General features: G+C 41.7%; 1 protein-coding gene across 4 annotated transcripts in view; it reads left to right on the top strand.

Moving 5' to 3' along the window:
• The window catches only part of FRK (fyn related Src family tyrosine kinase), a 64,950-nt gene extending 40,091 nt beyond the window's left edge, over nt 1-24,859 (top strand). For all 4 annotated transcript variants that reach the window (XM_053261614.1, XM_053261703.1, XM_053261783.1 and 1 more), the window contains 4 exons: nt 8,160-8,318; nt 11,863-12,044; nt 22,500-22,665; nt 23,126-24,859. In XM_053261614.1, coding sequence (XP_053117589.1) covers nt 8,160-8,318; nt 11,863-12,044; nt 22,500-22,665; nt 23,126-23,325 — 707 coding nt within the window. In that variant the 3' untranslated portion in view covers nt 23,326-24,859. The remainder of the gene's footprint in view (nt 1-8,159; nt 8,319-11,862; nt 12,045-22,499; nt 22,666-23,125) is intronic.
• Nucleotides 24,860-25,459: the final 600 nt, after the last annotated feature.

Here is a 25,459-nt window from a genome sequence, read left to right as displayed (position 1 = left end):
CCTGCTGAGTTATATTTATCAGTGGATTGAGGAAGTCCCAAAGTGGAGAAACCAATCAAGGGTAAGGAAAGAATGACAAGCAACAGTCAGTTGGGTTACATTTAGGATCTTTGTCAATACAGATAGCCTGTGATTCAGCAATTAACTCTTAAAATCTTTAGAAATTTTGCACACATAGCAGAGTGTTTTTGTTTTTGTTTTCACTGTACAGGTATCCACTCACTCCACTGCATTGATAAATCACATTTTTAATTCTGCCATGTTTAAAATATGTTTGGAGTAGGGCTGGTCAAGCAAAAATGATAACTGAAGCACATAGATGTGCACACATCTCTGGATTACAGAATGCTGAGCTCTCATTTACCTCAAGTACTTGCAGGCCAGTGTGTAGAAATTCAGTATGGTAAACAGGATCCAGGAACTCAGAGTCCTGGTTTAGCAGCCTGGCTCATCACACATTAGATCATGGTGAGAGAGGGACACACTGTTTTCCCATCAGATGAAGGTCTCATGTATGAACCAGAACTAATATTTTACCTGGCTATGCAACCTAGCTTGCTCCTTGGTAGTTCAGAAGAAAAGTAATGCCCGATGGTGACATTACTATGTAAACAAAACATGAATATGAAAATAGTACCTTGTAAATAAACAGGAATTAAATAGATGTTGAAATTTAATTACATTTTACATGATGTGACATTGGAACAGCATTTACACTGTGCACAATTCATTATGTTGGCCTACAAAAGTTGAACTCATGCTGCATTCAGACTTGCAATTCCATTTAGTATGAGTGTATAGATTAAAGCTGATTTAGAGATACACTGAAGTAATTTCTTGTTTCAGAGACCTAAAGTATTCAACACAGTTCATACCTACACAGCTTAGTACATGCATACACAGTTCATAGCTGTGCAGCATTAGTATTCCTCTAAAGCCCACTGGGTGTCATGAAAATATGTTCCTTTGGGATGCTTGACCACCAAGGACATATTTTCATGATGCACAGTGGGCTTCATAGAGAAGGGAAGATGGGCAAAAATGGTTCCTTCCTCCACTCACATGATGGCTCAGTGTTAGTTTGGAAGCCAGCACTCTTGCACTTACACAGTGCTAGTCTGGATATTGCCCCTTTTATGCTTAGATTTTTAAGACAGTTTGCCATCTTAGGAACCTTGTGTTTTTAACCAGACAGGTGGAATAGAAGCTCTATTAATAGATAAGCAAAACAATGCTCTATACTGAATTTTCTACTCATTCAGAAACTGGATTTTCTTAGGCAAGTACTTCTGCTGATGTATTATATACTTTTTGTGCAATAAGATTTTACTGAAGCAAAACCTGTGGACAGCTAATTTACTGTTTGATTATGCAGAGTAGATAATGAAAATAAAGCTGGTAATCTCCAATTCCTGGCAGATACCATCTTCATGCATATAATAGTACTTCTGTATATTTTTGATAACATTTCCTCACCACTGCTACTTATTGTGCAGTGAGAATTATCTACCATCACTTCACTCCTCCATTCTTTTGAGAATTTCTTATACATATGGATTGTCTGGAAAGCCGTCTCGCTTGTGTGCCTGAGCTCATACACAAACAGAAGGTTGTTTAGATTCTTCACCCAACAACAATTTTCTCTCCTCTTCATCCTATGCTGCTCTGTAAGTGGCTTTTAAATTTGGAGCATGTAAAAATCAGCTTGTGATACAACAAGGTTGTTCACACAACCTTAATGCCAAGGTCGGGGAGGGCTGGGGGAAGGCAGGCTCGATCTTACCTTCCCCCAGGCGATCCTGGAGCTGCTTTTGCTCGTGCAGCTCACACACCCACACGGTTGGCACTGCTGGGAGTCGTGTGACCATGTGAAGGCCAGGGAAATGCTTCCCAGCTTCCAGGTATCCCTTGATGCACCATGTGAGGAGCGTGGTGCATTGGGGGATTTCCCCACAAGCCAGGCACTCTAGGTGCCTGGCTCTGCATCTGCTCAGCTACAGGAAGTCTGAGCAGACACACAACTGGGAACCCAGATAGAAGGGTGCACTCGCACCCTTTTACTTGGGTAATAGCCTGAGGTAGAAATCCAGGCTATCCGGTGGGGCAGTGCCAGGACTGGCCTCAATCTTGGCACTTCATACAAGGGCTGCCCCCCTAATAGGGCTACACAAGCCCATATAGGGCTGCTCGTGTGAACAGCCTTAACATGTTGCATTATTTGAGGGTTTTTTTTAAAAAAAACCCATCACACATGCAACATACTGTATGCTTTTTGCAATCAAGATTAGCATATTCTTCTAGGAGTGTATTAGGTTCTTATTTGCCTTCTTCTGACAGCCATTTCCAGCTCTTTGATTATCATGTACTTGGGAAATCTAGATGGATACTATGGCACAATACAGGTTTAGCCATGCATTTGTCCATAGCCTCGAAAAATGTATTGTCTTTCAACTTCATTATCCCAGCCTGTAAAATGGGAATAATATAATGACTGGGGGCATTCTTCCCTCCCTCAAAACCTGAGATATGAAGACTGCCTTATGACAACAGCCAGCATTCCCACACAGGTTTGAGTGGTTACTGCATATACCACTGATGTCTTAAAAATGAATACAGGTGAAACTCGGAAAATTAGAATATCGTGCAAAAGTCCATTAATTTCAGTAATGCAAATTAAAAGGTGAAACTGATATATGAGACAGACGCATTACATGCAAAGCGAGATAAGTCAAGCCTTAATTTGTTATAATTGTGATGATCATGGCGTACAGCTCATGAAAACCCCAAATCCACAATCTCAGAAAATTAGAATATTACATGGAACCAAGAAGACAAGGATTGAAGAATAGAACAATATTGGACCTCTGAAAAGTATAAGCATGCATATGTATTCAGTACTTGGTTTGGGCCCCTTTTGCAGCAATTACTGCCTCAATGCGGCGTGGCATGGATGCTATCAGCCTGTGGCACTGATGAGGTATTATGGAAGACCAGGATGCTTCATTAGCGGCCTTCAGCAATTCTGCATTGTTTGGTCTCATGTCTCTCATCCTTCTCTTGGCAATGCCCCATAGATTCTCTATGGGGTCAGGTCAGGCGAGTTTGCTGGCCAATCAAGCACAGTACACTGTATACTTTTCAGCGGTCCGATATTGTTCTATTCTTCAGTCCTTGTCTTATTGGTTCTATGTAATATTCTAATTTTCTGAGATTGTGGATTTGGGGTTTTCATGAGCTGTACGCCATGATCATCACAATTATAACAAATTAAGGCTTGACTTCTCTCACTTTGCATGTAATGCGTCTGTCTCATATATCAGTTTCACCTTTTAATTTGCATTACTGAAATTAATGGACTTTTGCACGATATTCTAATTTTCCGAGTTTCACCTGTATGTTGTACATCATCACATCTGGTACAGGAAAACAAAATGTATCCAATTCCATTACTGGTCTCAATTCTCACAATCCTAAATCTTCCTTGTGCTAAAATGTGATCAATGGCTTGACATTTTGGTTGGAATAATGGTGGAACTAAAGCTAGTGGATCTAGTATGGATACTAGATGCTGAAATGCTTTACTTAGATTGTCCTGGTAATATATAGCGAGGTGGTTCTCACAAGCAGCCTATTCTGGGCTATGGCAGCCTAACCTGGGCTAGGACGCTCATGTGGAGTGCCAAGATCTGCGCGGACCCCAGCACTCCCGCCATGTCTAACCCCTGAAGGAGAAAACAGATCAGACAGGTTTAGGAGTATTATGTGCTCTCAATTTTCAGTTGTGTGGGTGCAAACAACTAAGAAGGAGGAGAGAGAAGAGATTCGGTGGAAGCAAGTAGGAAGAAAAGCTACCCAGGTTTTCCTTGCTTTCCACACAATCACTTCCATACTACTGAAAACTGGGAACACACACAGCTCCCAAACCTGTGAAGAACACAGTTTTTGCATGTGTGAATGATCTCACTGTATAGTAAACAGTAACATTTGAATGTAATATCCAATGTCTTTGAAGTGTATTTTTCGTATGTTGTAGTTTTATTTCTCCTATGCACTACTCAGGACAAAGGGGATCTATTAATTGTAATTTATTGCATAATATTTTACTTTGACACGTCTCTAAAGCACTTAGATGCATGTATATATACAATATCATAAATAATATTTTTATTTTCATGTTGGCAGATGATTAGACATGTAGACACAGATTTGTTGAAATATGCCCTCTAGTGTACAAAATATTGGTCTACTATAGATGTGCAATAAAATATTTATTGTGAGGTAGGGAAGGAAACAATTCACCCATTTAATAAAAGATAGTGTAGGGACAATATTTCTAAGAGTTTTGAAGGTTGCAGTGTTGCACAATTAAAGAGCTTCACAAGATAAATCCATATTTACTCCAACCATTTTCTCTCTGACTGGTTAGAAACTGAACTTTGATCCTGTCAATGCTGGATTAAAAGTCCAGATGATTAGTTTGCAGCATTTACATTTTAGAAAGGGCTTCAATTAACCTCACAGAGAGAGGCACAAGATTCCTAATTAAACTGGCAGCAATGTTGATAAAAGCAATGTAGTCCCATGAAGCATTTTAAAGATCTTTTATTAATGTATCAGGGTTGTTTTTTTTAAAACAGTGACAGCTTCATTTGTAAGACTAGCTAACCCGTCATGTTGTAACAGTTCTCACAGCTATTTATATGTACTCTGCCTCTGGCACCTGCGTTGCTGCTTGATTTTGGTACAGTGAATATTGTCCGGATGCCCTTCAATTTTCTGTCTTGTAAGAAAGAAGGAAAGCTGTGTCTTTGGTTTTTAAAAAGTTATCTTCACAAGGGTAGAGTACATCTCATAATAACTGTGCAGGGATTGTTTAGAAAAAGTAGTAAATAAACAGGAACTCTGAGACCCCTTCAATGAAACCATTGTACCTAGGACACATATAAAGGCCAACTCAATATTATCTGAATGTATTTGAAAGCACTGCAGCCTAAGGGCTAAACTAGGCATTGGATGCAAGTAAGTGTAACATTTCCCTAGTATGTACCACTGATTTTAAAAAGAAAGGCACTCTGGAAAATGTTTTATGCATCTCTGTGTAATGACTGGTTTGGTTCCTAATGGTCACACATGGACTCAACAATATGCTCTAGTTGTTGACATTCTGTAGAGAGAAAAAGGCAATAGTTGCTATGAGTCAGCATGCATGACTTTATCCCTATTCACTATACACGTGGAAGGGAAGCGGGACTGCACTCCAGCACTCCCATTTCCAATGTCTGTCTGTGCATGGCTGACACTGCCCCCCTGACTTCTGCAGAGTCAGTGGCAAATCTGAAAAAAGGGGCGCCAAGGGGCACACAGTGGAACAGAATTGATGAGTGAATTGATGTTGACTTCCAGTAATTCAGTGAATGTGTGGAGAAGAATGTATGAAAAGGGCTTTGGTCCTTTGGCTATGTCATTGAACTGCTTCAGCCAGAGCAGAAATACTTGAGCTTCCTATGGCATTTGATATAATGAGGTTGCATACTCTTATGGAATTCACTCCATACAGTAGTGAGTAAGATAATACATGATTGTTTGTAACACTATTAGCAAGTAAGCATTTTCCAGGACATTTAAAAACATTGCCACATGAGGGCACTCTACAAGGCTGCTTGCTGAACATTATGCGTCATATGAAGTGGTTCTGAAATATAATTGCATATTATTGTACTGTAGTTTGTGAGCACTCTCTGTTAATTTCAGCTTCTAACTCACTTTGCACTTAGAACACAAATAATCTTCCGCTAACTTTCTGACTGAAGCTGTTTAGAAATATGATTTGGTTTGGTTTTTTTAATCATGACTGCTGTTACTAGTCTCTGCAGCTGCACTGGTGGTGTGTGTGTGTCTTTGTGTGTGTGTGATAGAGAGAGAGAGAGAGAGAATTTCAGTGACCTCCGCTTCCCTAGAAGCCCTTTGTGTCACCTGAAAAGGTGTCCCTAAGACCTGCACTTCCTGGGAAAACGGAGGCCATTGAAATTTGTCCCCACTGCTGAGCCAGCAGTGGAGCTGAGTTATTGAACTTTTTAGAAGCACTGGTGCTTCTCCTGTTGCGTCATTAGTCAGGATGTCAGCCGTCAAAAGCAATGTTCTAATTTGCTACAGTAATGTGTCCCTGCACTTTTATGTGGGCCTTTTCTGCATAGTGGAATGTGGAGGCATCTTTGGTGAGGGAAGCACAACAGCAGCTATTTATTTCCACGAAAAATATAAGCTCTATTCAGGCATTGGGCCAGTATGAACCATACCATCCCTGCCCATGTGATTAGGAAAAGGCCACACACTGATAGTGCACCTGTTATGATGTCTTCTGGAATATCTCAATGCCCTCCAGGTATGGCCCTTTATCACATGAAGGGGCTGTTCATCAGAACGGCCCCTCTACATGTTCTCTAAATGCTTGTTCATGATGGGCATGCTCTTGGCACATGCCTTTCCTAAACACATAGGCTATATTGTCTGTATTGGCCCATTATGTTGTATGTCTACATACCTGCCAACTGCCTTGATTTACCTGGGACAGCCACAAATTCCCATCACGTTTCCTAGCTTATGACCATGCAATGGAAAATCCCAATTTCCACCAGTTCCCTCTTCCTTCAGAGAGTCATCTGTGTCTGAGACACAGCTTTGAGGGAGGAGACTGTCATGGAGAGATAGCATCTCTCTGAAGGAAGAGGGGGCAAGCCCTCATCCCCTACCTGTGGGCTCCCCAGAGACATCTGGTGGGCCACTGTGTGAAACAGGATGCTGGACTAGATGGGCCTTGAGACTGATCCAGCAAGGCTGTTCTTATGTAAGGGAGCCTGGCAGTGCTCTGTCAAATCTGATCCTTTCTTCAGGGATATAAACTGAATTCTGAAGCAAGTGCTCTCTCAAATGAATCTGTCCCTTTTCTTCAGAATATTATCTATCTATCTATCTATCTATCTATCTATCTATCTATCTATCTATCTATCTATCTATCTATCTATCTCAGATATATATATATATATATCCCCCTGAAGAAAATGGACAGATTCATTTGAGAGAGCACTTGCTTCAGAATTCAGTTTATATCCCTGAAGAAAGGATCAGATTTGACAGAGCACTGACTTTGCTTTTCTGAGATCTTCTGAGATCAGATGTTGTTGCCATCTACTAGCTATACAAGAATAATTTCCCAGCCGGGGTAGGAGAGGATTTTTTGAACCACTGTCCCTATTTCTCATTCTGAAATTTTGGCAAGCAAGTATCTATATAGATGTTTGTACATGTGTACCTGCTTTTGTGTGGATGACTTCATTAGTTCACTTCAAAAGTGAACCTGGATACAGTCCCCTTCAAATGCAAGGTACATAGGAACTGTACTACTGTACATGCGTTGCTAGTAATGTGTGAATAATAGTACATGCATATGCTGTCCACAGATTGTACATGAATTGAACTTAATATGTGAATAGGGCTATATTTCCATGTGTTTCCTGATCAAATTGTGTATCTAGAATACTTTTTTTTGTCAGTTCTTGTGAAATCTGACTTTCTCCAGGCACTTGGCTACCTTACTGCATGATAGATGCTACAAAACATTACATTTCCTTCCTTGGCTGAAGAGGCTGTAATAAAATACTGAGTAATAAACATGTTCTATTCCAAGGAATAATGAGGTGCAACAGTGTAGCTTGGAGGTGATGAATAAGCGAATCATTACAGTTTGGGTCCATAGCTGGAAGGATTGGTGCAAACAACAAAGATGTTGAAATTACTGCATGGTTTCTAATCATTGTTACATTTCAAGTATCCAGGAGCAGCAGTGAAACCAATAAAACATCATGACTACAGCTTTAGCAATAAAATGACCAATAGCCTTCATGTTGGGCAAAAAAAGGCAACTACAATGACTGGTTTTGCTTTTATTAAACTTGAGTTAAGTAATAATATGTGGCCTCTCTTCCCTGCTATTCCACTTCTGTGAATTCCTTTCTCAAATCATAGAGGATTTTTGCACTGATGTACATGTTACTTCACAAAAGGCAAGAGTGGCCTTAGACATTTACAAAAGACTGCGGGGCAGACAAGAGTGACTCTTAATAACATGGGCTAATTTTCTTTTGTTGCTGTTCTCATTTCAGGTTCAATGAATCGGAATGACTTCCTGAGGGAAGCACAGATGATGAAGAATCTGAGACACCCCAAACTTATACAGCTCTATGCTGTTTGCACTCTAGAGGATCCCATTTATATTATTACAGAACTGATGAGACATGGGAGTTTGCTAGAGTATCTCCAAAGTAAGTAGGAAACACTTCATTTTGTAATACCTTGTATAAGATGCAGGATAAGCAAATGCCCTAGTAAAAAGAAAGATGAGCCCTCAGTAAGCTGTGATTGGAGATGAAGGCTGACATGACTGCTGGGGTTATAAAGAGTAATATATTTTTAGAATCCAAAGAATGGCAGGCAACCTACCAAAAATAAATAAAAGACAATCCTCATATACAATCTTATACCTTCCTTGCTCTGCAGCGAGAACTATCCTTGCTTCTTATGTATGCATACTTGTACCAAAAATGTGGGGATGCCCTGTGAAAACAGGATACTGTATTTTGCTTGTCCTTTCTTTATGCCCTCTGGAAATCCTATCACAGGAATGCTTGCAGTTTAGAGTAATTATTGACAAGTGGGACCTGCAAGAAAAAAATGTCACATCAGAACTGAAATCTCACATGTTATTTTGGTGAGGAAGGGACAAAATACTGCATTGATGGGCAGCAGGAAGGTGGGATGTAGGGTTGGGAGGGTATTGCCAGAATGTCCTGCACTGCTCCCAGCTCCCCCTCTCCCTTGTCCAGATGCAGAGCCTTGCTTTGATGAACACACTTGGGTCAGGATTTCCTGTACCAAACTTTGCCTGACCAATTTTTGGGTACATCAGTTTGGCCTGTTTTAGGGGTCCAAACATACTGCCCAAACTTTCTTCACCAATTCTGTTAATGGAAATGCTCCGGGGTGATTGGCGAATACCCCTAAATGCATTCTGGCTTGTGTGGAGGAATTAGTGAGCTATAGTTGAGCAGTCCCACCTCAGAATAAATTTGGGCAAAGTTCTGGTCCTGGGGAAATAAACTGACAGAGTAGGTTAAGATTCAAATAAAGTAAGTTTTTATTTGAGGGTTTTAGGGGTTCAGCAGAGAAGATAGTTGATTATGGCAATATTGTTACTAAAATACGCTAGGAAAATCAATCAGATACTTGCAAAGAGGCAACATAGCTTGGTGTCTGAATTAAATGAACTCCAGGCTGGCTAGAGAAAGAGAAGCAGGGTATTGGATTTAAGAGAGAGCAGAGATAGGAAGAACCCAGAGGGGCTCATTGATTATCATACAACCTCGTCCTTCTGTTTAGTGGTGATTGGACCCTTGTGGCTCCAGCACAACCGAAGGACCTCTTTCCTCAGGAACGGAGCCAGGCAGCAGAGGGGAACTGAACGCTGTTCAGGGGTTAGGCAGCAGAGGTAAATCCAAAAAGTGGTTGTTCTCATGTAGCCAGCTTCTCATAGCAGCGAGGCATGCTAGACAGATCAGGCCAGCACAGAAGGCCGTTCTGGAGGCTGAGAGTGGGAATGATGTGAAGAGCAAGACACAGCCTTGTGTTATGGCTGGTGTCAGGTCAATCGCCCCAACAGTGGGTGACTCCAAGGTATAGAGATCAACTGAAACACAGTGGTTCATGAAACGATGACCAGTTATAGCCCAAAATATGCCTTGAGGCAAAATACTGGCCACTTCTCCTTCCTGAGAATGGAAATTCCGGTGGAACTCAAAAGAATCCATTGAGGCGGTTCTCACGATCAGTGAGACCTGCCATAATGAGGTTAGCGAAGAGAGCGGGCTTAGCCTGCTCTCCCCACAGATGATCATTCAGTCTGCCCTGGGCAGCTGGATTGGCCGCCCACATGACTTCCAGCTCCGTTATGGAGCCGGCGGGGGCTTGGGATTCCAGGGACTGCGTGGCCCCCAGAAGTTCCAGCATGCTCTGCACAAGTGCACAGAGTATGCTGGAGAGACTCCCGAGCCGGGGAAGCTGCTTTTTAGCCTCCTGGCTGAGGGTATCCTTATGAGTTGCCATAGCGTGGAGCCGTGCTGCGGCAACACACAATCCGGAGACCCTGGTTAGCAGCATGCTGGCTCTGCTAACTTGGGCTAAGGGGAGGGCTTTGCATGCGCATTACCCGCTTGTAAACCACAGGGCTCACCTGCGAGCCCGGTGGTTTACACAGCCAGCAAAAATCAAGCCAGGCTCTCCTAGCCCAGTTTTTGCTGGTTGTGAGAATAGCCTTAATGTCTTTGTTTGCTGTGTTTGAATATAACGCAATAGGTCAAGAACCACCTGTATGTAAATGGACTGAATGGACATGCAAGGACAGAATCTGTGAGGTTGGAAGGACCCGGTAAACCAATCAGTAGTTTTAATGAGTGCATCTCCTGAGTTCCTATTGCCCACCTAGCACTTTTGTGATGGGGAAGGGAGTAGTGTTCACAGTGCCTTAACTGCCCTGACAGGGCAGTGCCAGGATCGGGCATGATCCCGGTGCTCCACACGAGCCGCCTTACTGGGTAGGGCTACGCACACCAGATAGGGCTGCTCGTGTGAACAGCCTCTTTCTTTGATGATATGAATAAACTATTGAAGGAAAAGCAAAAGAAGAAATAATTGGGATGGTGATAGTTGATATTTTTAAATTCTTCAATGGATCCCACTCCATTATCTTTTCCTTAGCAAATAGTAATTTGAATTTCTGGTTAAAGCACAACTGCTGTAGAAAAGATATGGTACTGTAGGTAATATTTTAGGTTGCTGTCAGTAATGAAATGTTAGAAGTAACTGCCTACATGTTGTGCAGTGTTGCGCTGACATTTCCAGCTGATCTGTGCTGTTGACGACATTTAAAGAAGTGCTGTTGGTCTTGTGCAAGAGTGCAAATGAAGTTGTGCACCAAGCAGTTCAGGAGTGCAACTTGCATTGTTTCCAATGTAAGTTGCATTTCTGAAGAGTGAGTGCTCAACTTTAAGTAATTGTGTGCTTGCTCTTTTGCGTAGCTTTTTGTGGAGGTATTTCTGGAGGCTGGGCCAGATAGTCTGTGATTGTCTGTGTGGCCTGTATAAGTCACTCTAGTAATTTCTTTTCTCAGTGATCTGATCCTCCTTTCTAGGGTCACTTTACTCTAGGTCAGACTCTAGGGTTAGACTCACTCACCTTTCGCTGTCTAAATGGCTTTGCCTTTACAATCCCCCCCCTTTAAAAATAGCAATTATCAGGGCCCCTGATGAGGATCAGGAGAGTAATAAGGGGAGAGTGAGTGTTTAACCCTTTCTTCCATGTTCTGATGAACATAATAACCCCCCACTTTGGGGACTGAGAAGAAGGGCACTTCCTATCTGGAGAAAGATGTGTAAGCAGAGTTGTTCTTACTTCTGCATCTTGAAGTGGAAAAGCAATGATTATGTGTTGCTACAACACTAAGCCTGGAAGCTTCCTAATTTTTACATTTGATTTATAGTACATTAACACACTTCAGCATTATTCATTACAATGATCCCAGATTAATTTTGATTTGGCATTTGGAGTACTCTTAGTGATGCCATAGAGCTGAATTTTTCTTTGATATAATAGCTGCTGTTGATCAGCTAAACAGTTGCTTAATCACTACAGTACTGACATTTTGGTTTGTGAGTGTAAGCATTGGCTTTGTTTTCTTAAGCACTGTGCTTACCAACTAGGTTGTTCAAGCCTATGTGTTTTGCTTCCTACAATGATTATTTTGCCTCTGTACAGATGATGGGGGCACCAGGATCCACTTGCCTCAACAGGTGGATATGGCAGCTCAGGTTGCCTGTGGAATGGCTTACCTTGAATCTCAGAACTACATCCACCGTGATCTAGCAGCCAGAAATGTCCTTGTTGGTGAACACAATATTTACAAAGTTGCAGATTTTGGACTTGCCCGTGTTTTTAAGGTAAATTGATGCTCTAAGATATTTAGATGTATCAGGGATATATTTGGGATATTTCAATATCTCAAATATATCAATCAATATTTGGGATATATGTTTGGGATTATACCAATGAATGTCAGGATGTGACCCTGTGTGTTGCCATACAAGGCAGCACGTAATTAACTTATGCAATTCATTACTCTTGAGTGTGATGATGTATACTAGGCACAGTAGCTAAGATGTTCACGGACAGTATATCTCTGGTTACCAAATACTGGGGGGAAACAGCAGCGACTGGCTAGCAATATTATATATTGTTTGTGAGGTGTTCAGAGGTAGCTCGCTGGCTGTTGTGAGAAACATAGCATCTGCAAGGAGCACTGAAGGAACTGGAGAAAGAAAATTAGTTATTATTAAAATATTTCACTAATCATAGGAATATAGGAAGCTGTGTTATACTAAGTCAAACTACTAGTCCATACAAATCAATATTGTCTACTCTGATTTGTGACAACAGCTCTCCAGAGTTTCAGGCAGGAATTTTTCTCAGCCATACCTGGAGATTCTAGGACCTGGACCTGTGACCTATGCAATCAAGAGGTTGTAACCCCTCTTTCCTTGGTTGTCAGGTCCAGATGGTAAAAAAAAGGTCAATATCTATCACCAAAAAAGTGGAAACAGAGGACACTTTTCACCAAAAAAGATATCCAAAAAGTCTCCACTTTGCATATGTTTATTGGCATAATATATGCATATTTTGATAAAAATTGGATAATTTGAGAATAAATACAGCTCACCAGTGTGAAACTAATGACCAGGTGAGCTTGATCTGCTGTCTAGTTTTAGAGTTCTCAAGGCCCCTGCTGCTTAACCGTAAATTCATCTGCTGGTTAGGTTTACCACATACACCGTCCTTTGTCCTCCTCCTCCACGGGCCACCCAGGTCTCTCCAGCCAGCCTGCTCCCTCCAGCCAGGGCAGCAACTTCACCACTTGGCTCCAGGCAGGACAGCCAGCTAGCTGCCATAGTGTGCTGGGGTTAGATAGGGCCAATTGTGCCCGCCCCCCCTCTCTCTCATCATTAACTCATCACTGAGGGAGGGTAGGATGCCTCCTTGTTTGAAGGAGGCTATGATAAGGCCACTTCTTCCCTAGATCCCTCAGTAAAGGATAGTTATAGGCCGGTCTTCAATCTCCCATGGTTGGGCAAGGTGATTGAGAGAGTGGTGGCTAACCAGCTCCAGGCAGTTTTGGAGGAAACCGATTATTTAGACCCATTTCAAACTGGCTTTAGAGTGGACTATGGGGTTGAGTCTGCCTTGGTCAGCCTGATGGATGACCTGTACCAGGGAATTGACAGAGGGAGTGTGACTCTGCTGGTTGTTTTTTTATCTCTCAGCAGCGTTCGATACCATTGACCATGGTATCCTTCTGGGTCACCCAGGAGGAGTTGGGGATAGGAGGCACTGCTTTGCAGTGGTTCCGCTCCTATTTCTCAGGCAGATTCCAGATGGTGGAGCTTGGTGACAGTTGCTCTTCTAAATGAGAACTGTTATATGGAGTCCCTCAGGGCTCCATTCTGGCACCAATGCTTTTCAATATCTACATGAAACTGCTGGATGAGGTCATCAGGAGATTTGGTGCAGGATGTTATCTGTATGTGATGACATCTAAATCTTTTTATCTTCATCTTCATCATCTTCATCATCATCATCATCATCAGGAAATGGCATTCGCTCCCTAATTGCCTGCCTCCGGGCAGTAATGGGTTGTATGGGGGGTAACAAATTGAAGCTGAATCCAAGCAAGACGGAGGTGCTCATTGTGGGGGATCAGAATCTGAGGGATGAGTTAGATCTTCCTGTGCTGGATGGGGTTATACTCCCCCAGAAGGAACAGGTACACAGCTTGGGAGTGCTCTTGGATCCAGGCCTCACCCTGGTATCTCAGGTGAAGGCTCCGGCAAGGAGTGCTTTCCATCAACTTTAGCTGATTTAACAGCTGCGTCCATTCCTTGAAGAGAACCATCTCAAAACTTTATTGCATCAACTGGTAACCTCCAGGCTTGACTATTGCAATGCACTCTATGTGGAGCTGCCTTTGTACGTAGTTTGGAAATTTCAGTTAGTTCAAAATGCGGCAGCAGACTGGTCTCTGGGGCAACTTGGAGAGACCATATTATGCCTGTTTTGAAACAGGTGCACTGGCTGCCGATATGTTTCTGGGCAAAATACAAAGTGCTGTTTCTCATCTTTAAAGCCCTGAATGGCTTGGCTACCTTAAAGAGCATGCCTTCTTCTTTATGATCCCCATCGCATGTTGAGGTCATCTGGAGAGATCCATCTCCAGTTACCACCAGTATGTCTGGTGGTGACTCAGAACTGGGCCTTCTCTGTGGCTGTGCCTGGCCTATGAAAGGCATTCCCAGCAGATATCTGCAGTTTAGGCTCGCTGTTGGCCTTTAAGAGAGCCCTAAAGAATTACTTGCTTGGTCTGGCCTTCTAAGGTTTTAAAATTGTTTTAAAGTATTTTAATTGGTTTTAAATTGTGTTAAAATTGTTTTTATATAATTTTAATTAGTGTGTTTTAAATGATTTGTTTTAAAAATCCAGTTGTACACCACCCAGAGCCTCTGGATGGGGCGGTTTAGAAATGAAATGAAATGAAATAAATAAATAAATAAATAGATAAAGTCTTATAGAGAGAGAGAGAAGATATTCACCACTTTAAAAATTGCCTTTTTAGCCAGAGGTAGCTGCTAATTGCGTAAAGTTAGTAGCTAACTTCTCACTGCCACTACCACCACATGAAGCAAGCAGCTCATGCATCACATGGCTCTGCCACCTGCCACTGAAGCAGAACTTCTACTCTGGCTTCCCCATTGGATGGATGGTCAGTAGGAACGGGAAGGTAACACAGGAAGAGAAGCTGCTCATGAGAGCAAATTGTTCTGAATGAACAACATGTTCCAGCTGTTCCCCAGAACTTTGGACACCACAACAAATGCAAAAAAAGTTGTTTGGTCCCCTGTATCTATTCCTCCTAATGCAAAAAAGGTTGTTTGGGCCCCCTAATAGTCGCATGTCCTCTACAAAAGTCCCTACTTGACAACACTACTCTTTCCTCTGGTTCAGGGATTCTCAAACTTGGGTCCTCAGGTGTTGTTGGACTTCAGCTCCCATAATCCCCAGCCTCAGTGGCCTTTGGTTTTGGATTATGGGAGTTGAAGTCCAATAACACCTGAGGACCCAAGTTTGAGAATCACTGCTCTGGTACATAGGCTTGTCTTGGACAAACATCTCTTAAACTAGATTAGTCACAGAAAAATAGTTGTGTCAGTGAATCACCACACGATTACCTTAAATCTGTAGATTTTCCTTGCTTGTGGGAATAGCAGAACAACAGGAGTCCATTTTGCTGAAGCACAACATTTTTCCTTCCATGCTAGCCACACAGGCTAAATCACTGGAAAGCATGAGCTGAACTATCTTTCATTCTCACTTGCCAATTACCAAAGGATACAATACAACAGGAGGAAAAAACACAATGGAAATGGACATCAATCTTCCTATTCCAGATATATTTTAAGGAACTATCTATGATACATGGTTGCCAAGCAGACAAAGACATACATAAGCCTAACAAATATAAGGCATTCATTGTTTCTTTGTTGACAATCAACAATCTTTGCCTAAAAAAAGAGTAGGGAAATAGAAACTGAAAATGTATTTTCCCAGAAAGGGACCAACTGTATTAGCACAAGCAACTGGGTACAGGGTGGTCATAAAGAACAGGATATAGAGTAGACTCAGCCTGGAGTGGACACAAGAGTACCTGATATACAACACAATGCTAGGCATGTGGTGGAATGTATCATTTGTGCAGTTGTGCAAGTGTAAAAATTGTGCAAACAAAACTGCACAACAGGGCAGTCATTATGGTGCCTGCTCTGTCACCTAACTCTGCACAACATTTGTGCAAATGTTATGCTCCACTGCATGTGTAACATTGTATACTTTGTCAGCCACTACAGAAGACACAGTTATAGAATAGGAGCAGCATGAGAAGAGGCTGGCATGGTATGAGCCAAGGACAGAGGACACTGAACGAGACAAAGAAAAATGGAAGAAACATAAGAAAATCCACAAAACAGAGAGAGCACGTGCATACGTATTTGTCTCTCCCTCTCTCTCCTCTTCTCTTTCTCTCTCTCTCTCTCACTCTAACACAAGCACCCACAACTGCCGCTTCTGCCCAGCCTAGCTCTGATACTACGGTTGGCCTACACCTTTGCCCACTGGCCTGGAGGGTACTGGTCTAGCCAATACTACCACAGCCAAGTCCACTGTTACTGTTTCTGCCAGAAGAAAGGGAGGCACATGCCAGTCTCAAGTATGATTACTCATTCTTACATATATTCTTCCAGCCTAATCTCTGAACTTTGAATCCACTTTCTTCCCATCTGCATTACTGGTAGCATAGAGATCACGGGCAGGGAGATCTCAGAGCACTATCCCACTGTAACAGTTCCTGGAATGTTCCAGACACAAGCATTGGCACTGTGGGAGCTGCAGCTGCTACTTCCAGACTGTTTGGGCAAACTGCTACATTCAGATTCAGGGCAGTGCTGACACTGCCCTGACCTTCACTGACCTTGATAACGTTCCTCTGCCCCCTTGAAGGTTTCACATTCTGGCCCAGACTGCTGCTTCTTGTCTCATGCTGGTCAGACAGAGTGCATCCAGCAGCAGTAGCATCCTCCAGCCTATCCTTCCCAGCACCAGTGTGTGCCCTCCCTGTCTCCCCATCATCAAACTTGTCAATGAAAAGCTGGTGGGGGGAGCTGCCAGGGCCAGAAGGTGCCCACTGCCTGGCCAGTCTGCCACAACAAGCAGTGGTGTGGGATGGAGGGCAGAGCATACCCCAGAAGGGGAGGCTGGTGAAGGGGAGGAGGGGTGCCATTGGGGCCAGATGAGAGGGAGAGAGGGATGAGGCCAGAGAGAGAGGCAGGGCAGTGGCGGGGGGAAGCTGGGACTCTGGGTCTAGTTCGGACTCGAATCGAACTGGGACAGCAGTGGCAGAAATGAGACAAGGGCGGTGGCAGCAGCAGGCAAGTAGGATGATGCATGCAATGGGGGTAGGACGGGACAGTATGCCTACACTTTCTGCCCCTGTTGAGTTTGCCCAGTAACTGGGATCCACACTTCTTAACAACAGAGAGCAGTGGAACATGCATGTGCTTGGGTAAAAAACAGAGCAAACCCTAAGTTTAAACATACATAAATTTAGGAAATTGGGAGGGGAAAAGGTATGTACTTGTGACAAAGCTTTGAAAATCATAGCTGTCCTGGGTCAGTCAAGACTACTGTAGCAGGTATGTGCGAACCGGCTCAACCTTGGGCTGGTTCAACATCAAGCAAGCCTGGTCCTCAAGCCAGGCCACAGCCATGCAAATGGCCCATGTGCATGTGCAGCGGCCTCCAAAATGGCCACCGAAAGCTCAGAGAGGGGCAAAATGGCCTGAAGATGGTCTGAAATGGCCTGTGGGAGATTGCAGCAGCACCCCTGAGACTTCAGAGGCAGTAAGTCAGCCATTTAAAAATAAAAACCACAACTAAAGTTCCTGGCACCCCTAAACTGGGCCTGAACTGGCTTGAATTTGAGCCAAGCCAGGCCCCTTGTTTGAAGTGCCCAAACCAAATATACTTGGTTCAGTCTGGGTCTAGTTCGGACTCGAATCGAACTGGGCAAACTGGTTTTGTGCACATCCCTATACTGCAGTATAAGCAGATAGAGAAACTCTCATTCCAGCTTTCGTAAATCCTGATGCTAGAAAATAACAATGTGCTCCACGAGAAGCTATCCTTTAATTGTTCCACTAATTTGAGCAAAGTACAACTACATTTGTAGAAATTGCACCTATGTGACCCCCCCTTCACTTCACTTCACTTTTCTTCCTTCCTAATGTGTTTTATTTTTATTCTTAGACTGTAAGCTTGCAGGCAGAGCTTGTGTTATATTTTAATTTTAATATTTGAACAGCAATTAGAAATTTCAAGTAGCAAGATCAGCACTATGACTACTGCCAGTAATAACAGTCTTTGTATCACAGGCCTACCTAATTTGTCAAAAGGCAAGAGGAAGGAACATATTCTGTATTGGAAGTTCAATATTTTGAAAGTTAATTTAAACTTTTAAATGTTTCAACAGTGGTCTGAAAAAAATCAGTACAATAAAATACAGGCATGCTAAAGTAGTAGCGTTATAATGCTGCACCCGCATATCCCCAGGCTTCATTTAAAAATTTAGAAACATCCTAAAGCATCCTGCAGGGCCAGATGCATGTGCAATAAAAATCTTAGAAAGTGACTCCAAGGAAGGAAGAGACTGTCTCAGAAAACCTCAACTACGAGTAAATAATTCTCCATTTATTCTCCAATGTATGTCAACTTACTTTGCCTGAATTAATTGGTGCCACTTTGAACCAATACATTAATTTAAATCTCTTGGAGTCTGTATTTTTATTCGTGGAGCTGTTTAAGTGATGATTATCAAAGTCAATGGCCCTTTGGTGCCAGCAATTAATCACAAAACAAAGGGTCCTGAATGCATTAGCTCTTGCTGTCGCCTTGTCTTCTGACTGAAGGCCAGACATGAGTCCTGCGCCTCTGGTACCAGCAGGAGACTTGTGTTGCTGTCAGTGCCAAATTCAGGATTCACAGTAGTAGGCCCCAATTAATCAAGGGCATTTCAATATTGCATGTACGCTTGGCAAAAACAAGGCCTAGGGATGAATGAACAAAGGTTCTGTCTCCCAGGCTCTATTTGACAATGCATATCTTTAAAATCCCATTGATTTCAGGGAATTGGTTAACCATGAATGAGCAGCTCTTCTAAAATTAATATTAAATATAGGCTATACTGTCCATGGAGCCAAAAAACAACCTTCCAAAAAAAAAAAAAAATTGGGGGGGGGGGGAAGAGTAACACTATGTAAAAATAAATAGATAAGCTCATTATTATTTTTACTTCCGTTAAGCCCAAACTATTTACCACTCCCTGCTCCTGCAAGACTCTACTAAACAGAAAAACTGTAACACATGGATCACGGCTGAAAATTGCCCTGACCGACATACTGATTTTCAGGATGGAGCAGAGGCCCATATATGCAAATAAATCTTTTACTTATTTAAAACATTTGTATCTTATATTTGCACTTATATGGGTCTTCAAAATACATAATTAAAACTGTAACATTAATCAGCCCCCCTTTAAAGGTTCCTCCAATTACAAGTATCATAGTTTATTTGATATTTTTCTCCACTCGCAAGAGTTCCTCCTCTGAAATGGCTGCTAGTAAAACATAGCAAGAGATGACGTAACTGTTCGGGAGCTCAGATTCTTCTCCATTGGACCACAGTTCTGAGTGTGGTCCCTGGTCCCTGCTCTTTCCTCTCTGCAGCAGGAAGGACTGTGGGGGACAAAATCTTCACCTCAGCTCAGGTGTTTTGGTGGCTGCTGGTGATTGTAGGGCTTAGTACTGTTGGAGCTGTGACTCTAGGAGCATAGAGAGTGAGTGTAGGACTACACTCGCCTCTTCATTCTCCCAGAACTAGTCTCTCAGTAGTCTCTCCCAGAGATAGTTGTTGGTTAGTCCCAACAAAGAGCCAGCATGGCGTAGTGGTTAGAGTGCTGGACTAGGACCAGGGAGACCCGAGTTCAAATCCCCATTCTGCCATGATACTAGCTGGGTGACTCTGGGCCAGTCACTTCTCTCTCAGCCTAACCTACTTCACAGGGTTGTTGTGAGGAGAACTCAGATATGTAGTACACTGCTCTGGGCTCCTTGAAGGAAGAGTGGGATATAAATGTAATAATAATAATAATTATTATTATTATTATTATTATTATTAATAGTCTCTCTCTCCCTTCAATCATAAGCTCAGATAGGATAGGCTGCATGCTTTCCTGTGTTTGTTCTAAATACATCCTTGTTTCTTCAAACTTAAACGACTGTCTCCAGACCTCCCGCTTGGCTGAGTTCTCACTGTACTGGTTTTGCTCTGCTAATAGAGGTTGAAAAGCTATCTTCCCCTACAAGTAAATGTACTTGGGATCCCTGTGTATTGTTGTTCCTCATCACATGGAAAAGCATACATGTGTGCAGTGGTATACAGTTCTATTTACACCTTCAGTAGTATGTGTCAAGAGGAGGGTCTCTGCTACCATCCTGGTGGTGCTAGGACCCTGGTGGCATCAGCTCTCAGCTGCACTGTCTCATAGTGAACACGGCAGGGTGTGGTGGTGGTGTTAGGTCATGGACAAAAGCGCTGGACTCCTCCCCTCTTTGTTCTTCCAGTGTTAGTCTCCATTTTGTCTGAAATAAGCGGCAGGCTTTTTCACATTGTATCATAACCTTTTCTTTAAATAAATCAGTATAGTTCTGCAATACTAAAGAACTGTCTCAAGACCTCTTGCTTTGCTGCTTTCTCACCAAACTGGCTTTGCTTTGCTATTTGAAGACTGAATTGCCATTATCTACCCTGAATTGCCTTCTTCTACATGATCCCCACCGCACATTAAGTTCATCTGAGGAGGTCCGTCTCCAGTTGCCACCGGTTCATCTGGTGGTGATGCAGAGGCGGGCCTTCTCTGTAGCTGCTCCTGGGCTATGGAATGCACTCCCAGCAGAAATTCGTAATTTGAGATCATTGCTGTCCTTCAAGAGAGCCTTTAAAACCTACCTATTTGGCCTGGCCTTCCAGGGTTTTTAATGATTAACTGTTTTAAACTGTTTTAAACTGTTGCCCTGATTTTCAGGGCTTTTAGCTGTTTTATTGGTTTTATTGTGTTTTAATAGTTTGATTTTAATTGTTAATTTGTTTTAATTGTTTTTATCATGTTGTGAACTGCCCTGAGCCATTTTGGAAGGGCGGTATATAAATCAAATAAATAAATTCTTCCCCTACACACCCCACTCCCTTCTGCTTATTGCTTATTCTATAAATAAGAGAAGGCCTGAAGAAGAGTCAAATCTTTTTCCCATAGCACATCCCATCTGACTGCCCTCTCAATTTTTCATTTATTTTCCATTTTCCTCTTTCATCCTGAAGATCTTCTCCCTCTCCCATGTCTCCACCCCACAGTCTGTTCATCTCCATCTCCACCTCCACCCCTGCTCCTCCCACTGTTCAATATTCAACTAAAAACAAACTGAGTAAATCTGTTCTTCCTCCACTTCTCTACAACCTCTTCTCATTGTACACAACAGTGGCATTATCTCTATTTCCATCTAAAATAAGCCTCATCTGCCATTTCCTTTGTTTCCATCTCTCCAAATCCTCCACACTGTTGCCGTCCTAATTCTATTTATTTATTTAACATATTTTTATACCGCCCAAAACCAACGTCTCTGGGTGGTTTACAACACATTCCTAATCACACAGTAGCTATTTGGAGTGTACAGTAGTGTACTGGAGGGTCGGGGTATACATATTTTAAATAAATATTTGACAGTTTGTTCCTAGTCCAGTTGTCCTCTTCAGGCCTTCTCTTCTCTCAGCTGTGATGCCTTGAGTCCAATGCTGCTGTGATCTCCCTGCAGCCACAGCAAATGCTTCCTGTTTGGGCCTGCTCCCCAGCTCTGCTATCTATGAACTGCCACCTCTTCCACATGCATAGAGGGAACTTGCCCCTGCCATTTGCTATCATGGGAGATACTTGTTCCAAAGTGTAGTGCTGCACCACTAGATGATGGAATTTATGCACAGATTTTGCAGTTGAGAAGGTGATTTCAGGAGATTTGAAGATCTCTCCAGAGACTGAGGTTTATCTGAGCACAACCATTGCTAAACTATCACCAACAAGACTTCCAGTTTCAGGAAAGCAAGGGGCAGGGGGACCACTAGGTCTACTTCTGGAATACTGCAATGTTTGCACCAGGAAGTACAACTATCATGTATGTTTAGCTTTGATCATAGCTTTGTTGCTTGTGGTGAAGCATGTCACAAGTCTTTCTTCTAAATTCTTGTGCCATTTCAAAGGTCACCCTTATTTAAAAACAAAACAAAACAAAAACCCTGCTTCCTTCCTTGTTTTTTCTGAGATTATGCAAAGCTAGCCCCCCACACCTTTTATTAGTTGAGAAGTGGATGTTAGGAGTGGATGTTTTATTATGTGGGGAGTGGATGTACAGCGCAACTGGTGAGATTGCTACTTTAGTGCTAGCAATAGTGCTAGTCCTTAACGAATAGTGCTTTAGTGCTCATTCATTGAAGGTAAGGTGGAACACAGCGGAAGTAGTCTCTTTATTGGGAAGCTGAAACATATTTTTAAAATCCAATTCAAATTCTGAGATTGTTTGTCTAGTGTGCATAAAAACAAAAAATGCCAGTCTATCTATTAATCAGGCAAACTTCCTAAAGCCATCTCATCATTCAGCATTTATATTTTGACCTTGTTTTTTTATATGCAATAGGTAGAAAATGAAAATGTATATGAAGCCAAACATGAAACAAAACTACCTGTGAAATGGACAGCTCCTGAAGCAATCCGCAGCAATAAGTTCAGCATTAAATCTGATGTCTGGTCCTTCGGAATACTCCTTTTTGAAATAATCACATATGGAAAGATGCCTTATTTAGGTGAGTGCTTTGTTCAGAAAGAATATTGTTGACATATTTTCTAGCTGGATCTTACTAGTCTTCATTTAATTGATTTGAAGGTCTGGCAAATATATGGAATTCTGCGTGGGATAAAACCTCTGGATAACCCACACTGTTTTGGTTTGTAATATAATTCACAACTCCTGGGAAGCAGAAGCCTATTGGCTTCTCCATTGCCAAAGGACTCCAACTCTAGTCTTTCATTACTTGCTTAATGGAAACCAATTCAGTTTTTCTCTAGTTTCTTAGTCAATTGGCTATAAACCTAGGCCAATCATATCGTCTGCCATAAAAAGCTGGAACAGAGTTAAAGAACTCTGATTCTCTCTCAACTCAAAAACGTGAGAAAAGGAGGCTTCTGCAAGAGAATGCTTAACATGAAGATGGTATTTGTAGAACGTGCTTCAAAACTATATTATTTTTAAAAACTATATTATAGGTTTGGCGGGCTATCAAGTCCTTCAGAAACTCGACCAAGGATACAGGATTCCTCAACCAGCTAACTGTCCTAAAGAGCTGTACGACATCATGGGGGAATGCTGGAAAGCTGAAGCCAAAGAACGACCAACCTTTGAAACATTACATTGGAAACTGGAAGATTATTATGAAATGGATTCTACAGCGTATTCAAATGAGTAGTTTTTATAGAATGAGCCACAAACTCTTTCTAGTGAGAATGACACTGTGCTAATTTGGTAAAGGGTATCTTTTATCTTGAAATATCACTTTCTAGAACATACTTCTGCACATCTGCACCTCACACTGGATGTATGTGTGTGTGTTTGTGTGAGAGAGAGAGAGTGTGTGTGCATATAACATCTTCACAGTCCATTGTTCATCAGATCAGGCAGACTCTCACCTATGAAAGCTCCTGATGCTTTCATCTATTATGGTGCCACATGCTACATCTTCTAAAAATTACTTTCACCAAAGTAATTGTGAGCTCAATTTAACCTCACAATTGAACAGATAAAATAGTGATGCATCTTAAGGACAATGTTCTTCTTAAAATATGTGACAATATGCTGAGATTTTGATGGTAGCAGTCTGTCTTATAAAGATTAAGCAAACTGAAATAGGCAGGATTGTTTATCTTTTTGCTGTACAATGAAGTTATTCCTCTATTTATTACTTAAACAGGGGATGGTAAAAATACAAATCATTAACAGATAGCCTGCTGCACAATAGGTATTGTAACATTGCACTTTTTATATATGACTGTTTATTTGTTATTCTTCAAATTCCACTGCATATCTGCTAAATCCCATCAGTCAGTTATTATGAAGGAATGTGATTACCGTTATGCACAGCAGGACCTGTGTGTTGAGATCTTTTCTTTTCTTTTCTTTTCTTTCTCACTCTGCCTCTAAATATCCTGTGACTACAATAATGGCAAGAGTGCATTAAATGTCTTTGTTGCATACAGAATAGATGTATGTTTGCTCCAGGGGTGGGGAATAATGATGATACATGTTGAAGTAAATATTCAAATTCAGTAGAACTAAATTTTTTTTTTTAAGTAATTGCAACTGGACATTCTAGGGTCAGATGAGCCAAAGATGATAAATGTATTTTAATTCATATATTAAAATATTATAAATCTAAACCACCATGTATCCTTGTAGTAAAATATCAGTTAAGTGGGATTCTATTTTTAATTTCTTTTCAGCAGATATTTGAGTTACAGGTGAGGTGCAATCCTATTTATTGATCCTTCAGCCACTGAATTCTGCTTTTACTTGCCTAATCCTCAAACTTATTCCATTCCTACATGGACTCGAAATGAACCCCAGAAATCCAACAGAGCTGCTAGCTTCTGAACCAATGCTGACTGATTCCAGCCAGCGGGCACCTGACTGGTATTTTATCTGGTGACTATTTGAAGTGGTTATACTGTTAGTTGTAAAACCAGGATGGTCTTTGTATAAGCAGAAGACATTTCGACATGCAAGATGGCTTCATAGTTCTCACATCCATTGAATTCCGCATCAATCCAGAAGATTCCCAAACACTCAGGAATTGTTTTGCCAGGGGGAGAACTGTTGCGCAATTTGAGTTCAGTTTGTGTGTCTTTAGAGGCAAACCATAGTAAACTAAATTAATAAATAATATTAATAATTTATATATTATTAAATGTATTACTAAATTAATAAACAATATTGTGATTATGAAAGGTAACTCCAGTTTGAAAAGAAAATTTGCATGACCTTCATTGCATCAAGCACTTCTGGGGGAGGAGATACTGCTGGAAAAACGCCTCTCCCCCATGTCTGAGCCCTCATTCTACAGAAGTGGGGAAAGTATCATTGCGTGCACATCTTTTTTGGGTTCACTCATGTCATGCAGCTTTAGTTAAGAGGTCAGCCATAGAAATGAATAGTTCCATTAAGAGTTGCACAAGTGGTTTCTTCATTTTCTGTTGTAAAGAAGTTATAAGCTATTGAGTCTATATGTTAAGCAGCTTGATAGAGTAAAATGTAATCTCTTCTGGTGAAATGTAGGTCTAGACTGAAATCCTCCTTTCAGATTAGGTTTTTATTTCAATCCATTTTGTAATAATTTCTATTTTATATGACAGATAACTGTTAGCCTTGATTTACACTGACCATGAGTGCTATCATTTCCAGTTAGAGTGTACACTAAGAGTGGTTGAACTCCATGAACTTGGTTTCTGAGGCCTTTTGAAATCAAAGCTCTGCCAAGTCACTCTGTCACCTTTATTTTTGTTGAAGTATCATGGAAGGAACATAATGGGTTCAGTTCTGAGAAACTG

Source organism: Hemicordylus capensis, chromosome 1 (genome assembly GCF_027244095.1).
Source record: "Hemicordylus capensis ecotype Gifberg chromosome 1, rHemCap1.1.pri, whole genome shotgun sequence".
NCBI classification, from domain to species: domain Eukaryota; kingdom Metazoa; phylum Chordata; class Lepidosauria; order Squamata; family Cordylidae; genus Hemicordylus; species Hemicordylus capensis.
The sequence above is the reverse complement of the archived record's forward strand: the minus strand, read 5'-3'. Positions and strand labels throughout refer to the sequence as shown.